General features: G+C 37.6%; 1 protein-coding gene across 1 annotated transcript in view; it reads right to left on the bottom strand.

The window, feature by feature from the left end:
• slc25a21 (solute carrier family 25 member 21) overlaps positions 1-14,555 on the bottom strand; it is a 92,957-nt gene that overhangs the window by 8,897 nt on the left and 69,505 nt on the right. Inside the window, exons 4-5 of the mRNA XM_084393810.1 lie at positions 9,723-9,806; positions 1,214-1,280 (exon numbers count right to left, since the gene is read on the bottom strand). Of these exons, the coding sequence (XP_084249936.1) occupies positions 1,214-1,280; positions 9,723-9,806 (151 nt within the window). The remainder of the gene's footprint in view (positions 1-1,213; positions 1,281-9,722; positions 9,807-14,555) is intronic.

Genomic DNA, 14,555 nt, shown 5'->3' with positions numbered 1-14,555 from the left:
TTTATATTAGTAAAAGCTTTGCTCAGCTTGACAGATATTGATCATAAAATGTTGAGTAAGACTGATGGATGCCAGGGCCTGTATAGTACACCAAGCCTGTTTAGTAGCTTTAAATCAACATATATGGAGCGTCAAGTAAATTCATAGATCAGTGTTCAAGGAATTGAAAATTCTGTCATCATTTACTCACCCTCATGTCGTTCCAAATCCGTCTTACAAAAGGATTTGTAAAAAATATCCTGGCCACTCTTTCAATTAAAAGTGAACGAGGACAGGGGCCGTCAAGCTCCAAAATGACAAATGTATAGCATTAAAAAAACTTTAAAATCTTCCCATGTTATACAATAGCTCTGTGCGAAGAACAGACCAAGGTTTTTTCCCTGAATAGGTTGATCTGGTTCACTGAATAATTTGTTCACAAGTTGAGTCAGCTGAGTCAATGATCTGTAGCTTTTCAGTGGATAACAGCTTACATTTCGGTCCGTTCGACACAAAGCTATAGTATTGTACAGCCTCAGAAGACTTGGATTATGCCAGATGAATTGTATGGTCTACCTTTATGCTGCTTTTTACCAGTATATTATTCAAAATGTCTCTTTATGTGTTTCACGCAGGAAAGAAAGTCAAATGGGTTAAACGACATGAGAATGATTACATGATGACATTCACATTTTCATGTGAATTTTAAGGTGGACAAACCCTACATGGTAAACTGTTAAAGCTTGTTGAGTCTACAAATCCAGGACTTTCCAATAATGGATTTAAACCCCTTCCAGATGTTGTTTTAGATTAGAAAAGTGAGACATTAATGTGCTCGCCCTCCTTTCAGACACCCATAACCAATGGCCTAAAGCCACATTAAGTGTTCATATAAACTCAAGAGTGCACCAACGGCCTAAAGCCACAGTAAGTACTCTTCTAAACTCAAGAGTGTATATATGTACTGTTTATACATGATACTAAAGTGAGGCCGGTAGCAATCTCTGGCCATGTAGGTCAATATTGGGAGTTTTCAACAGCAAACACATGTGGCATGAATACAAACATAGAGAGGGGATGAGTGTTTTTGATCCTCCTGGATAGAGCCGGTACATTGAGGGCAAATGTGGTCTGTGTGTATATGTTTACACTCGGAAGGCCAGGTTGCAAAGATCAGAGCATGTATGGTTTAACTGATGAGTTTAAGCTCGGAGTCAAATGTGGCTCCTGTTACCTTCACTGCTCTCTTTGGGGTCTCGGCCAAAATTGGGGGAAGAATTCCCTTGTAGAAGCCATACACTCTGTTGAGGAAAAGACGTCAGTTATTGGAGTTTGAGACACATGATAAATAAATAAATAAATAAATATTTATGGACAAGCAACATTTAAATGTCTATTTGTCCAATTAAGTATGCAGTAAAGAAACAAACGAAAAAAAAAAAAAACTTGTTTGTTTTTTACAAATATTGTTGTGCTGACTGTATTCATCAAACATAACTAAATGGTTAACCAAAAAAAAAAAAAAAAAAAAATGAATCAAACAAAACAAAGAATCAAACTACATTTAGACATTTTGGTAACAGGTCAACAAAAAATGGTCACCGCATATAAAAAGAACAGAAAATGAAAAGGTTAAGCACCTACTTTCACTATCACCGTTGGCATAACAGGCTGATAAAGCGGACTGTGAAAAATGTTGGAGCAGTGAGTTTGCTGTTTGCTGCATTAATTAATGGAGCAATATGGAAGCGTAATTAAGACAGTGGGACAGATAATGCTCACAGTGTGTAATTGTAGGTCAAATATTTTTATAATAATAATAATAATAATAATAATATTGAATATTTTCCCCATGTCCATTAAATAAGTGCTAACATAAAAAAATAAAAAAATAAACTTCTTTAGCTGTTTAAATGAATCCCTAACTGGGATTAAATTAAATATATACTTAACTCTAAAAAAAGATGGTTCTTTAAAAGTTCTTTACACGTAGTAACAGTTCTATTTAGAACCGTATCGTTCTGAAGAACCCTTCATATGCTGAAATGGTTCTTTGTGTTAGAGTTCAGGGTTCTTTATTCCCGCCTTTTTGTTTTTCAAATCTGTAACTGTCAAAGCCTCCTCATTACTGATTTTCTGGAGCTCAGCTATACAACTACACAGATTGTCAACACACTCTCAACAGGTAAATTATTTCATTTTTAAAATGTCTATAAATTATAACTTTAAAAATTGTAACAATCATTTCCTAACAATCATGTCTTTTTCTCTTTTTAGTTTAACAAACATGTAAGTGTGAGTAGCTCTGTTCAGTTAAGGATACTCATCTTCTCTTCTCCACAAAGTAAGTAACATATATGGAATTTATGATCCATATCGTTAGATTTTTTTTTTTAATTATGACTTTATGCCTAAACATACCCAGTCACAAAAAAGCATTAAAGCTATCCCATAACTTTATATCACTTTTTCCTTTTAACATGGTAAAGGGCTCATACTGTCCATTTTTGCTAATTTTGGCCTTATGAACATAATTGTTTTTACATAATCAAATGGAAGAGATGTAACTCTAAACTCAATTGTATTATTTCAGATTCTGTCACGTACCATAACCGCATCATTTGCAGAGAGAAACTGCCACTCAGAATACACACATAATGAAGGACGTAAAGACATCATAGAGGATTGTGAAGATATTTCACTGGAACTTGGTCTTCATTACATCTATATCATGTTCAATGTCAATTGTTATTTATTAATGTATTTAACAATTGTACTGTAGAGCACTGTAATTTTTCCTACAATTTGCCATGTCAATAAAAAATAAAAGTAGGTTACCTAATTGACACAATATGCTGTTTTTTTTTAAATGTAAAACCCAAATAGAGGCAACAAGATATAATAAGACCAAGTAGATAGAGGAATAAAAAAACAATATTAATACATAATATATAAAAATAATATGAATAATATTAATATTAATAATATGAATAATATTAATATGAATAATATGAATAAACTAATATTAATGAAAATAAATATTGTTGAAAGGGTTATTTATAACACCATTAAGGTTCTATATAGCACTTTCAAAGCATGGTTCTTTATGGAACCTTATAAAAAGGGTTCTACTTAGCACCAAAAAGGGTTCTGCTATTGTTTACAAGCCGAAGAACCCTAATTTGGTACTGTTTTGAACCATTTTTCTTAAGAGTGTAGAATTAAAATCAAGCAGATTTAAATGTAACCATTTTTTTTATTTAGAGCTTTAATTAGATAAGTTTGGCGCAACTGAATTTTTATCTTAATCCTTATTGGTGCAATCCATCCAATGTGTTAAGGTGGCTTAATAAGTAAATGACCAGGGGCCTATATACCATGAAGCCGTTTCATGAAATTAGGATTAAAGCCTGAGTTGCCATTGGAAGTTGATGATACCAACAAAGCCTGATTTGATTGCTTTGGTTTTGTCATCTCAAAACTGATCCCATAACCAGTTTGTTCAACTACCATCATGATACTGACCCCAAGTAGCCTAAGTCTGTTACAGAGTGACTAATACTATATTTACAACTATTTCCCATCCTGATCCATGGTGCCAGGAATGCTGAATCCTACTTTGATGTGCCAATTCCATGGAAATCCACCCCCATTATCATGCATTGAGCCCTGCTTCGGTTGTCGGTAACCAGAACAGGTTAAACTGGTCTAAACACACAAACAAGCATTTATAAATGAAAAACAAAAGGAACCAAAGGAACTACATTTCTAGGTTTCAAATGTCTAAAAAGCTTGAGACGGTCAAATCCTCTTCGGGTGTTTGTGTCAAAATGGGTGCGATTCTTTCGCCTGTACTATATAATTAATAATGAGTTCATAAGAAAGTGTAACTGTCACAGTATTGCTTCAAAAAAAAAAAAAAAAAAGTAAAGGCACTTATCAGATTTTAGAGCTAGAACTGCAAATAGACCTGTAACCCTCGACAGGTAACTGTGCGATAAGCAAATTAACACAAAAACAGTCTTTGTCTTTCAACAGCATCATTACTAATATCTTTTCTCATTTGAATCCACTATAGCCCCTATAGCACATGCGTATTACTTGTTCAGTCTATAAGCGGAATCGTTTTTGTCAATGGTGTAGTCTGTACGCGAAAAATGCAAAGGAAAAACCTTTCTGTTTTTACTGCATCGTTGTCGTGTAAACGTACCCTTAGAAAGCTGAAATAAATTTGAATTAATCTAGATATCTCTATAACTTATATCAAGACCACTTGCATAACTGTCGTGATACAGGTTCACCATTGTAACGGAACAAATTGTATATCAAATATAAGATGATCCAAATGTGTTGGCCAACCATGCTGGAACTTCTTAAGAGAACAAAATGACTTTTTTATGTGTGACAGTCCAATATTTTATTTTAAATATTATATAGTATGTGCTGGACATTGACATCCTGCTGAAGCCAACGGTGTCCAAAATAAGAGTCCGTATTTTGAGATTCCAGTCTGATCAACGCTCCTGGCCACTCTCACCACCCCTAAACGCAGACATGTGCACTTTGAGAAGCAGACATTGTTTGGAGAGCACATGTACTTTTTCTGAAGCTGAAACCTGACTCTGTTTTGCTTTCTGTCAATCTGAAAGTCAGGACAAGCCTGAGCAAGCGAAACACCTGAGCTTTTCTTTTCCCTTCTCATTCTCTCATACAAAAACTCTGCAGTATGGTAAAGAGCTAACATTTACCTAGAATTGTGTGTGTAGTTTCAGTATATGTCAAAAAGAAAAGGTCAGTCATTGGATTTATTGTGTGGTGATACAATAGGTTAGAAGGACGGTTAATGTTGATGCCCGAAATCATCAGGTTACTCTTTTTAGAGCTGTATTAGCTAAACTTTGTTAAAGAATTGCTTTTAAGTCCACACAGTGTCCATTTAAGAACTAAAATTAAGAAAGAGGACCGTACTCTTTTGTTTAGAACCTGGTTTATCTGGAAACATAAAAAAGAAGGACTAAATATGGTATTGAATACAGTCATAAGTATTTTAACTAATAATTTTAATCATGCAAAAACAGTCTATAAAATATCTCAAATTTATCCAATGTTTGGGGCTGTCAAAAAAAATAACATTAATAACATGATACACTTAATATTAAAATTAATCCAGTTAAACTGCTATCAATAACAATAATTTGGAAACACTTGAGCCACAATACAGTTCGGTTTGTTAACATTAATAACAATGCATCAGAAATCATAACCTAATAATGACCAATACTTTAACAGCAATTATTAATCTAGGTTATTGTTAATTTTATTTCTACACGTACAAATACATTTTTGACATTTCAAGATTAAAGTACAGTACATGCATACATAAATGAAAACTATATATATACTATATTGTAAATGACCATGAACAAACACTGAACAATATTTATAAATTAATCTACAAAACAGTTCAAAAGTTTGGGGTCAGTATGTTTAAAAAATGAAAACTTTTATTCAGCAAAGATGGATTAAATTGATCAAATGTGTCAGTAAAGCTTTTTTATTTCAAATAAATCATTTTCTCTTGAACTTAAATATATAAAACATTTTTATAAATATAATTAAAACAGAAAACAGTTATTTTATAGTAATATTTACAATATTACTGTTTTCACTGTATTATTGCTCAAATAAATGCAGCCTTGAGAGACTTCTTTCAAAAAGAAATAATTTTCAAAAACTGACTGCAAACTTTTGAACAGTGGTGTAGATTAATACACGCTATAAAAATGGTTGTTGAATGTTAGTTCATAATACTAATTAATTAATGAAAAAATAAGTCAGCTGATGAAAAACAGATTAAATGGGCATTACAAAAAGTGTCAATTTATTGTTTTTGAATGCAAGAATATCCTTTTGCCTGCTCTTGATAAGCACCAAGAGGAGTGATCTTTTATCTTTCACAAAAGAAAGTCACACAGGTTTGGAACAACATTAGGTGACAGAATTTTCATTTTCATTATCCCTTTAAAATGAACAGCCTTACTAATTCCTATGCTTCATATCATGTAACATCCATTTGTGTGTGTGTGTGTGTGTAAGAGTGCTGATACATCCCGAGAGGGGGTGGCGAGAATGAAACAGATTTCTCAGTATCAGTTCTAGCATGTATTGATATTGAACACACGTGTGTGTGGACAGGGTGGACAGAGTAGCGTGACAGCTGCATGTGAACTTCTGTCGTTGTATTGTGAAAACATGCCCCAGTAGTCAACAGAGATGTCCTCGGCTGATTTAGTTGGGGTGTAAATATTATCGTTTCTGCAAACAGAGATGATGTGATTAGCGCAAGCAAATTTGCCCACGCCGTGACCGCCACTCCAAAACCTCTGACCCACGGCTAATTACTATACGACACATCTCATCGGATGACAAACAATCTCTATTTCACCAGCATCACGATGTGTCAGGTGTCACAAGCCTCACTTGTCGGGTGAAACGGCAACAGACAGGCATTGTGTCAAATGAAAGTGTCTGGCAGAGTGGGCTTTTGTCTGGCCGAAACGGAAGCCCCCCCTCCCGTCGCCCCCCTTGCGGCGCATGCAAAGACCGGCCGCGTGTTTCCCGGGTGTGGTCAGTCTAAGAAGCATCAGGTGGTGAGATAAAGCTCCAATTTGTTACACACGCACTTAAGACCCCATTTGACTACGCCTGGTTTGACTATGCCTGAATGCCAATTTGACTCTAAATGTAAGCACGCAGTTGGACCTCATAAGCAAATGCTCACACATTTAGGTACGTGTGGGTCCAGCTGCTGGAGTTTGTATAGGTGTGATTTGTCTTTTATTTGCATCAAACCCCATTTCTTCCATTCAACTCATAGCCACATCCTTCAACATAACAAAAGGAGAGGAAGGAAATGATACATTAACCAAATTGGATATTGAGGCAAAATGTTTCATCCCTGTTATAGGGCCGACCGTCAATGAATCACAGGGCTGACGGGGAAACGTATGGAATCTTTACTTTTCGGTCCTCACCAGCTGTAAGAATGTGCACAGTTGTAATCTTTACTTCCGAGGATACGGTGGCCCGGGTGACTTTGAGCTCTGCCTGTTCTGTCCCTTGTCAACAACCTGAATGCTTGATCTGCAAATATTGTCACTTGCCTCTCGAGACTTTACCCTTGACATTGGTTCGGGAAGGCACAACAGCTCCAGGCTCGTAAATCAAGGAGCGAGGAGATGAGAAGCAGGGACGTTTCTTGTGCTTTTGCTTGAAATCAAACAAGACAGACAGAGTAAAAGGACCACAATCAGCTAATTGCCTCCAGTGATTACTGCAGAAAAAGTAGCTTGGAAACTGATCTGATCATTTGAACTACAGGATATACTGACATGTAATCATTTGTATACCATTAACACTATTATTTCATGAACTATTTAAAATGGGGGCAAATATGCAATGACTATATTGGTTTCTTACAGGGGTTCATCATTATGTCTGATACACAACAGTATCAATACAAAATGGACATCAAATCTGCCATACTTTACTGTAGGTTTTGTCTAGTGAATGTGGATCATGCTTAAAACCATAAAAGATAAATATGGGTCTGTATGAATCATAAATATAAACGTTTGGAGACATTCATATATTTTTTATGTTTTTAAAATAATTCTCTAATGCTCATCAAGCCTGCATTTATGTGATCAAAAATACAGAAAAAACAGTAATATTGTGAACTATTATTACAATTTAAAATAATGGTTTTCTATTCTAATATACTTTAAAATATTATTTATTTCTGTGATGCAAAACTGAATTTTCATCAGCCATTACTCCAGTCTTCGGTGTCACATGATCCTTCAGAAATTATTTGACCGGTACTGTAAGAGAAATGTATGTAAAGGAACATAAGCCTTTTATTTTTATTTTTTACGTTTACAGGAAACATTCATACAACATTTCTGTTTGGAAACTGGTTGTCTGAACATAATCAGAACCTTCAAAAAAATGTACTGATATATATTTTATGCATTTCACATACATGTATTGTATTTTTAATAGATTAGTGGAAGCAGACAAAAAACAGTAATGATGCTGAAAATTCAGCTTTGCCATCTCAGGAATAAATGACATTTTATAATATATTTAAATTTAAAATTGTCATTTAAAATTGTAATAATATTTCACAATATTAATGTTTTTATTGTATTGTTTATTTAAAAAATGCAGCCTAGGTGAGAATGAGATTTCTTTCAAAAATCTTACAGAACGATAGTGTAAACTGCTTACCAGCTGCTAAAAATATTCTATAAATTGCTGACCAAGACTGTAAAATAATTATGCACAATCAAGCTATTTAAATATGTGATCTAAAACTATTAGTACTGTCTTTCTATGATGATTCACACATGCTACATTATGACGCAAGTGAACGTTCATAACATTACAAATAGACTCTTCGCCAATTCACAGATGGATCTCCAGCTCTGAACTAATTGGTGTGTGGAAGCCGTAGGGCTCGGGTTTCTACCGCACAGAGGGGAAGACCAAAGCAAAATATGGACCGAGAGTGAAAGTGCAATGCTGGCCCATACAGCAAGAGCATGTTTATTTTCAATAATAATTCCACAACAGTAACTCCCACCACCATTTGTGTAAATTAAAACTAAGTGGTTCAGCCTGGGGCTGATCATGCTACCGGCTACTGTGTGGCGATCCCAGCCACAGCACAAACAGACGGAGGGTGATAATTGGTTTAGAAGAAAGAAGAGCCATAATCTGCAGGGGAGGCCTGCGGGATGCAGCCGATGACAGCTCCGCCGAGCAAAAGCTGGTGTAGGATCTCACACTGTCAGCGTCACCTAGGACCGCACGCGCACATATATTTTCACACCTTGCTGCGGATCAGCTTTAGATCCACTGTAAAGCTGTCATCTAGCCATAAACAGAGCTTTCTTTCAAGTCTGCACACTGTCTAGGATCTGACACGTGCCTCATGTTGTGTGCTGGAGGGAGGGGAGGAAAAACTGAAAGGAAGGGAGGTGGGGGGGGTCTGGATGGTAGAAATAAAAAAAGAGGAGAGAGACAGAAAAAGATAAATCTCTGCCTCAAGTGCACTACGTCATATGTGTGATTATAGGAACAGAGGCAGTTAACACGACACATGTGGAGCTTGCCACTGCCAATGCATAATATAAACCTATGACTTCACTTGCTTGTCCGAGATTGACATACTGCATATTCTAGGGCAGGTGGGATTAAAGTTTGTGATTTTTGTACACCAGGTTTATTACTTTTACAAAGCTCAAAACATTCCCTGTCACCTGGCGTATGTTGTTACCATGCATACAACAGACATGTGTGCACAGTTTACACTAAATACATGCTGAAACCAGTAGATGATAAGTACTGAAAAGAAAACATTTCAAACCAGAAGTGTCATGTGTCAAAAATGGTAATAAGAATTAAAGGTTAAAGTAAAAGATGCATTTTCAGACTATACCATCTTCCTAAATATTCCTAAAAGTATATATTTTGTTTTGGTCATGTTTTATTTAACTTATTGAGGCAGGACTGGTGCATGGTACTGCTGATAGAGTATATAAAAATGTTAATTATGCATGAAATTGTTGACGTCAGAGAACGACAGATGTATGAATGGGATGGCAATACAATACAGAAAGATAAACGGATAGACAGACAGACAGATACAGACAGACAGACAGGCATTTATAACTTACCCCTCAGTGCGAAATATAGTTCTGAAACAGTCTCCAAGGCCTTTATAGCTATTTGGGTCACCCTTCCCTCTTTGGATTTGAAACCTGAAAACCACAAGACAAGATTCACAATAAATATTTAATTCACAAACCTTTATTTCAGAAATATTAAACTAACTTTTCCAACCAGTGAGCACTGTTCCAAGGACAGCACAATACTGGTTTATAATCCAAAATATATATAGAAATATCTCCATCCATCCATCCATCCATGAAATAAGTAACAATAAGTATCAACATCATTTTATTACATCAGAAGTCTTTTAACTTTTTTTTCATCACATAATTTTACCATATTCTCCCTCTAAACAAAATATATTGCATGTTTGTAATGGCTACACATCACATTTGAGATCATCCAAAATAATGTCCACATGGAAAATAATGATTAAGATTTCATAAATCCTGGAAAACATCACTACCACACATACATTATGTTCAACATTCCTCTGCTTAAATAACAGAGATCATAGAGCATGACCACCATATGCTATCAATTATCTGTGTGCAAGAAATGTGGGACACTGGCAGATCTGCGCAAAGTGAAGACACAAGTCTCAGACGTCTGTCAAAATCCAAACCGCTCCTTTCCCCTGCTCTTACCTTCTGTTCTTTCAGAGGCGGAACTGACTTTCTCGGTCCCTTTAGCACAGCGGAGAAGTCAAACATTTACTTAACCCATCCTTACCAATTAGCTTTGCTTCTTCTATAGCCATAGACCTTGTAGGTGCTAACTTTGTCGCTAACATGCTAATAACCTGCTGGTAACAGTTCTGCAGTTCTGTGTAAATTTTTTATACGATACAAATGGTCAAGAGATGTTTTTGTAGCAACAAGCATGCTAGTAACACCCTAATAAAGGCCATACTGAACCATGTAAATGTTTAACGTGGTACCAGCGCTGAGCGCAAGTTTGGGGGAAAAAGGATTTACTGCTTCACCCCCCATGCAATATAGATGTTTTAGCGGGAAGAAATGGACAAAGCAACTGTAGGACATTTGGTACTTTGACACAACATACGATTATTTGTTTATAGGCCGACATACCAAGACAATTTACAGTGGTTCAGGTTGGGTATCTTTTTGGGCACACAGAGACGATAAATAAACCAACCTTTGCCCTCCAAGTGTAAATAGATGAACCCAGACCAAACTCAGAGTGGAAGACACAGAATGAAAAAGATTCTCCTCATATGGCTTTGACTGCCAGGTCAGGAGGTCAGCAGTAAGTCATCCAGGCGGGTGCCTGATGGGACCATAAAAGTGCCCTGGTTCCATCGGATGAGGGGGTTTACTGAGGTGAGCAGCCTTTCATATCGGCAACAGATTAACATCTTAGAGGGGTGTCCCCAGCATCCAATTTTGTAGATTCCCAAATAGCTTGTAACCCGTGCCTAAGAACCAGTTAAAAAAGCATCATAAATGAACGTCCAACACCATATTAAAGAGAAAGAAGAAAAGAGGGTCTCTGACACGGCAGGCAGTCAAGTGAGGGAGAATGCAGGGATTGGGGCACGCAAAAGGATGAGGCACCGAACCAAAAGATTTAAGATCAGTGGAGCTTGTAAACAAATTTAAATCAGTCTTAATTAAAGGCACATGAGAGCAAGGTCAAGGAATGAAGACGGCCTTGTCCCACCACTGCCAGAGTTTCAATTTCTGCAGTACACTGGGATGGCCCAACCCACGCTAGCCCAGAGGTGGCAGGGCCACGGTCCGCTTTCAGCTGCCTGACTCCGCTGTTGACCTTGGGGTCACCTCATTTCCTCATGCCCCTTGCCTACCCTGCCATAAAAGCCTTGGACCAAACATCACGGCCTGGGGAGTGAAAGATAATGGGGAAGATTTGGCAGCAGAAGATGCCTCTGGATTCTCCGAAGGGTCACCCGGATTCTGAAAGAAGTTTGGAATGTAAAAGGAGCTGTAGATAAGGTAAACCTTCCTGTCTTTGAATGAGCTCTCTACCCAGAAAATTAGGAGTGCACATTCAGACATATTTGGAGACCTATATTGAAAGAGTTCACAGACTAGAGAAGAAGAGTCAAGGGCTGATTCAGTTGGCCTTGGAGCCAGGCTCCCGGTTGTAAAGTCAACAGACAGAGGAACTGCGAAAAGCCCAAGGGTTTTGTTAAAAGAGCCAGCTCTAAGAATCCCTTTTAAAGTAAACCTAGAAAGTAAAGATATACTTGCAGGTGACGATATCTGTGAGTTCATCAAAAACCTCCAATGACCTTCTGTACTCAGTTTTAATAGGACCAGAGCACCATCTTGGATAGCCAGGTGAGGGTGAAGGTAAGGCCAACATGGAGCTTCTACGGGTGAAATGAGCACCAGGGGGTAAATAACCCTACCATCTCCACCTGACCCCAAACTCCCCGTAAAATGCGAACTCTGAACGCTCTGACAGGAAGGTAAATGAAAATAAAGAGCAGGAGAACACCTCCTCTTTGTATTTTTATAGAGAGGAGTGAAGTGTTTCAGGTCCAGGCCGAGTGCTAGGGCCTTGTCCCCTCTCAGACCCCGTATGGAATGGGCCCGCACCAGGTCCGACAGGGGGGGCTGTGCCCCGCTGGAAGACAAGCTTGATGGGTTGAGGCCTAATAATGATGGTGTTAAAAAAAGCCCTGTGGGAAGGGCGGGAGGTTACTGGGTTGATCAAAAGACTTGAGTCTGATGGGTTTGCCTTTAAAGGGCCAGGCCAAACTTTTAAAAAGGTCTCTTAAATTTGCCTTGTTAAATATAGGGGTATTCCCCCAAAGAATGGCGCATAGAGTGGGAACTGCATTATTTCATTTATGACTAGAATATCAACCCTATGATAAACAAGGTCCCATAAGCGAAAAACCATCGTGCAAATGTGCCATTTATAACTTTTGCAGGACTTCCTTTTCCTTTTTACAACTGAATCTGTGACTGCAGTTTTGGCAGGAACATTTTTAAACGGTGGGCATTTGATATTGACGTCTATGTTTCCAGTCTGGTACAGTGATAACCAAAAATTGTGTGGTGTACGCAAGGCAAAAAATTTGCTGTAATATGATTTAACATTTAATAGTACATTTCTGGCAATATATTTGCTTCAATCACAACAATTAACTGTTCTTTAATTGCAAGAATAGCAGTGGAACAAATATCACTATAGCTAATCTCTTAATAATGGTATTTATTGCTTTCAATTATTCAGTCTTTAATTCTTAGCCATGTAAATGTTTTCCATTTGCTGCCTCTGAACCAACAACACTTTCATCAAGAGCTGAAATGAAAGTAAAATTAGAAAAAGCGAAACACGCACGTGAGCAAGGTTTCTTTTACACACAATCAGTGGTGCATAAGAGAATCCAGAAGGCAGCATTAAAAGGAAATCTATTTTTTACAGCCAGACAGTTAATTTTAATGAGCAGGATCATAAAGATGGCAGACGTCCATTGCAATGGTACGTGAGGTAAAACCTCTCTAACCTAAATGCTCCAATATGGCAGATGCCGACATCCAATCAAACAGCAAGGACCAATCGACCGTCTGTGATCATGCTACTCATGAATATCAAACAATGCTGTGGGACTACATTAATCAGATTGTATGCAAGCAAAACATCATATACTTGAGCAGCGGGGTGAATATAAATGTAAAACCAATGAAATGCAATGCTTTTGGGAAACCACAGGAACATTTCTCTCTTAAATTCTCGATAGACATACGTAGCAACTTTCCTCTGTTCTTTTGGCTTTTCAGGCTAATACCGCTGGGCCCGTGGCTGGAGGTGGCCTATAAAGCTGAGCCTTTGGAGTGAAGGAGATAAAGCAGAAGAGAAAATGGAAGATGGGGCAAAGGGGAAGTGATAAAGTCATGGCGCTTATGACACCACATGCTTCCAGGTCTCGGTCTGGGATAGGACAGCTTGGGTTTCAGTGGCACCACAGGCCAACTGGACCCACTGTGACTGGGGCCCAAGGAGACGGAGGGGTGGGGGGAGGGGGTAAATTGACGTCCTCAAGATGACGAGTTAGACATCCCACAAATGCTCCCCTCTCATAGTCTGATTTGCCCCTCAGGTTGCCAAACTCTGGCTGACCTCTTGTGAACAAAGTGAGACACAACATTTTAAGACATTCCAAGCACAAATAAGCATTGATCAGCGACTTTGTGTAAAGCAACAACAAAAACAACTAATTAGTTGGTTATCTGCATTAGTTGGCTATCACTATTTCTAGCTTGACATGCTGCAATGATGCAAGGGCCAAACATGATGCAATGGCCAAAATTGTCCAATAGTAGCAGTGTTTTAAAGTGGTTAAATTTAAAAAAAGTTAACCAGCATTTACTGTAACAGCTTAGAATGTTAAATAAAGCACCACTACTAAAAATATCAATTATATTTTTCCACTAACATTAGTTATTATGTTAGGTATCAGAATAAAAAAACATTCTGCAATTTATTAGTTCATGTTCAAGGGATAGTTCACACCCCAAAAATGTAACTTCTGCCATCATTTATTTATCTCCATGTCATTCCAAACTTTACATGGAACATAAAATACTATTTTGAGAAATGTCTCAGTGTTTTCATACAAGTATCAAGTGCGAAACGCAAGTAACTTTGTGGGTGGGCCTTGGGCGCTGTTGCTATTATACCGGCGGGATAAATGACTCTTGCGCCCGACGCAAATCTAAAATGGGTTGGTCTGAAGTAGCTTCATTCTTCATTGGTGTGGTTTGGGCGTAACGTGAAATAAACCAATCAGAGCGACATCTCACATTCCCTTTAAGAGCAGGCGCGCTTGTTCCATGGCGGAT

This window comes from Rutilus rutilus (genome assembly GCF_951802725.1).
Source record: "Rutilus rutilus genome assembly, chromosome: 21".
NCBI lineage: Eukaryota > Metazoa > Chordata > Actinopteri > Cypriniformes > Leuciscidae > Rutilus > Rutilus rutilus.
Note: the sequence above shows the minus strand (reverse complement) of the source record. Positions and strands in the feature narration are given on the sequence as shown.